Source organism: Cebus imitator, unplaced genomic scaffold (assembly GCF_001604975.1).
Source record: "Cebus imitator isolate Cc_AM_T3 unplaced genomic scaffold, Cebus_imitator-1.0 Scaffold260, whole genome shotgun sequence".
Lineage (NCBI taxonomy): Eukaryota > Metazoa > Chordata > Mammalia > Primates > Cebidae > Cebus > Cebus imitator.
In genome coordinates this window covers 646,031-648,688 of record NW_016107575.1, presented here as the reverse complement: position 1 = coordinate 648,688, position 2,658 = coordinate 646,031, and the positions used below count along the sequence as shown (strand labels likewise).

At 41.7% G+C, this 2,658-nt stretch overlaps 2 protein-coding genes across 12 annotated transcripts in view; one reads left to right on the top strand and one right to left on the bottom strand.

Annotated features, from left to right (window-relative positions):
* LOC108283404 (putative RNA-binding protein Luc7-like 2) overlaps positions 1 to 2,658 on the bottom strand; it is a 66,417-nt gene that overhangs the window by 18,512 nt on the left and 45,247 nt on the right. For all 11 annotated transcript variants that reach the window (XM_017499742.2, XM_037728255.1, XM_017499741.2 and 8 more), the window contains one exon: positions 1,842 to 1,985. In XM_017499742.2, the coding sequence (XP_017355231.1) occupies positions 1,842 to 1,985 (144 nt within the window). The remainder of the gene's footprint in view (positions 1 to 1,841; positions 1,986 to 2,658) is intronic.
* Positions 262 to 615, top strand: LOC108283407 (60S ribosomal protein L37-like). Its single transcript, XM_037728256.1, has one exon. It carries the CDS (start codon positions 277 to 279, stop codon positions 568 to 570), a length of 294 nt encoding a protein of 97 aa, XP_037584184.1. The 5' UTR covers positions 262 to 276; the 3' UTR covers positions 571 to 615.

Below are 2,658 nucleotides of genomic sequence, written 5' to 3'. Positions count from 1 at the left end.
AGCCCTCTGGGAGGCTGAGGCCAGCACATCACCTGAGGTCAGTAGTTCAAGACCAGCCTGGCCAACAACATGACAAAACCCTGTCTCTACTAAAAATACAAAAAATTAGGCAACTGTGGTGGCGGGTGCCTACAGTCCCAGCTACTGGGTAGGCTGAGGGAGGAGAATCGCTTGAACCAGGGAGGCAGAGGTTTCAGTGAGCTGAGATCGTGCCACTGCACTCCAGCCTTAGAAACAGAGTGAGACTCACTTTCTGGTCCCGGTCGCAGAAGCAGGATGACGAAGGGAACGTCATCGTTGGGGAAGCGTCGTAATAAGATGCACACGTTGTGCCGCCGCTATGGCTCTAAGGCCTACCACCTTCAGAAGTTGACCTGCAGCAAATGTGGCTACCCCGCCAAGCGCAAGAGAAAGTATAACTGGAGTGCCAAGGCTAAAAGACGAAATACCACCAGGACTGGTCGAATGAGGCACCTAAAAATTGTATACCGCAGATTCAGGCATGGATTCCGTGAAGGAACAACACCTAAACCCAAGAGGGCAGCTGTTGTGGCATCCAGTTCATCTTAAGAATTTCACGGATTAGTAACGCAATAAATGTTCTGGTTTTAAAAATAAAAAATAAAAAATAAAAATTAAAAAAAGAAACAGAGTGAGACTCTATCTCAAAAACAAACCAAAAACAGAGTGTCTCTTATTACTAACTAATTTTTTTCTTTTGAGACAGAATTTCACTCTTGTTGCCCAGGCTAGAGTGCAATGGTGCGATCTTGGCTCACTGCAACCCCCACCTCCTGGGTTCAAGCGATTCTCCTGTCTCAGCCTCCCGAGTGGCTGGGATTACAGGCACCCGCCACCATGCCTGGCTAATTTTTTATTTTTATTAGAGGTGGGTTTCACCATGTTGGCCAGGCTAGTCCTGAACTCCCGACCTCAGGCGATCCACCCACTCCAGCCTCCCAAAGTGCTAGGATTCCAGGCGTGAGCCACCCTACCTGGCCAAGAATTTAACTCTTAAGTAACACAATTTCCCACAAGAAAACCCCAGTTCTAAGTGGCTTGACTAGTGAATTCTATCAAACATTTAAAGGAAGAAATGATGCCAATTCTAGAAAAAGACTTTCAGAAGAGATAAAACATTTCCCAACTCATTTTCTGGATTGGCATTACCCTGATACCAAACTAAAGGCAAAGTCATTATGTAAGTAAGTTATTAAAAATGGCTGGGGAGGAAGATACTCTCTCATTAATAGGTTTTCCTTCCACTCTCTCNGTGAAAAACATCTAACATGTTAGGTCCTTTCTCTTTCTTCAAAAGAAGAGAATAGTCTATTGACTGTAATATTTTCTTGATGTCTCAGGGCCATCATTATCGCACTGTTACTATATCGGTCCTGTGAGAAACAATGGTAGTTTTTCCTTTCCTTCTCCCTCTTCTAATTCTTGCCATCCTTCTCTGCTGAAAATCAACACTAATGTTAAGGCAGTGTAATGGTAAGATGCTGGAGGAGGTACTACAATGGCTTCCCTCTATCATGCCTTTCCCCTCTAGTCTGGAAAACAGTAGCTAACACCACAAGATAAAGAAAGAAGGCTGGACTTGAACTGGACTCAAGCAATCCACCTCAGCCTGCCTAGTAGCTGGGATCACAGGCACACACCATCACAACCAGCTTTTTCCATGCTTTTTTTCTTTTAGTTCAAATTCTCTTTAATAACTGTCCAATAATTTCAATTTAAATACATGTTCTTAAAGAAGCACAGATACTAAAGTTTCATTTACTACTTTTTTTAGTCTTGACAAATTAAACAGAATTCATCTACTACTATTAAGAATTTACCTCTGCTTCTCTTTTCTTTGCCCGTGCTTTCTCCACTTCATCCATTACTTTCTGGGATTCCTCCACATTCCCTTCAGCTCCTAGTTGTTCCACCTTGGCTAACAATTTACCAATTTCTTCATTTAACTCATGAACACGTTCTGCCTAAAAAGAAATAAAAAAGAAGATCATGAATAAACAAGAGAATGAATTTTTAACTTCAAAGTATTTCAGAACTGCTGAGAAAAAACTTGTTATCTGAAGCCATATGAGTTTAAAAAATGCTCCTTGTGCATATCCCAAATGAACTAGTGAGACAACAGGATGTTCTGAGCCTGCCTGCCTTACCTCAATAAAGTCAGTGCTACTACTGGTCCCAATATCACTTTCTGCCCTCCGGTTAGGTAGTGTATTCCTAGTGTAAAATACCTTTTCTTCCATGATCTGGCCCTTTGTACTTTTCTAAATCATCTCTTGCTACACCCCCACCTTACAACATAATCTGTAATTTCCTAAACTTACCCTATTGTTTTGCAACTCTGTGACTTTACATATACTCTTCTTTCTGGGATGGCAACGCTCACCTCTCCTAGCTTCCTAGTGAATGTTCACTCATTCAACAAGATCCAACTCAAGGGCCATTTCTGTAAAGCATTCCTGAACATTCACCACATCCCAGCCCCACCTAAACACATAAGCAAAGATGGCCCTACCTTCTCCTTTGTGTCACTTTTGTATCTTTTTTGACAATTCCTTTCATAAATATACTACTTTAAGGACAGCTATCTGTATTTCTCCTCTTTTTTTTTTTTTTTTTTTTTTGGGACGGAGTTTCGCT

Bases quoted from the DNA above. Each gene is read 5' to 3' on its own strand.
- LOC108283407 (XM_037728256.1), top strand. From the start codon at position 277: ATGACGAAGGGAACGTCATCGTTGGGGAAGCGTCGTAATAAGATGCAC.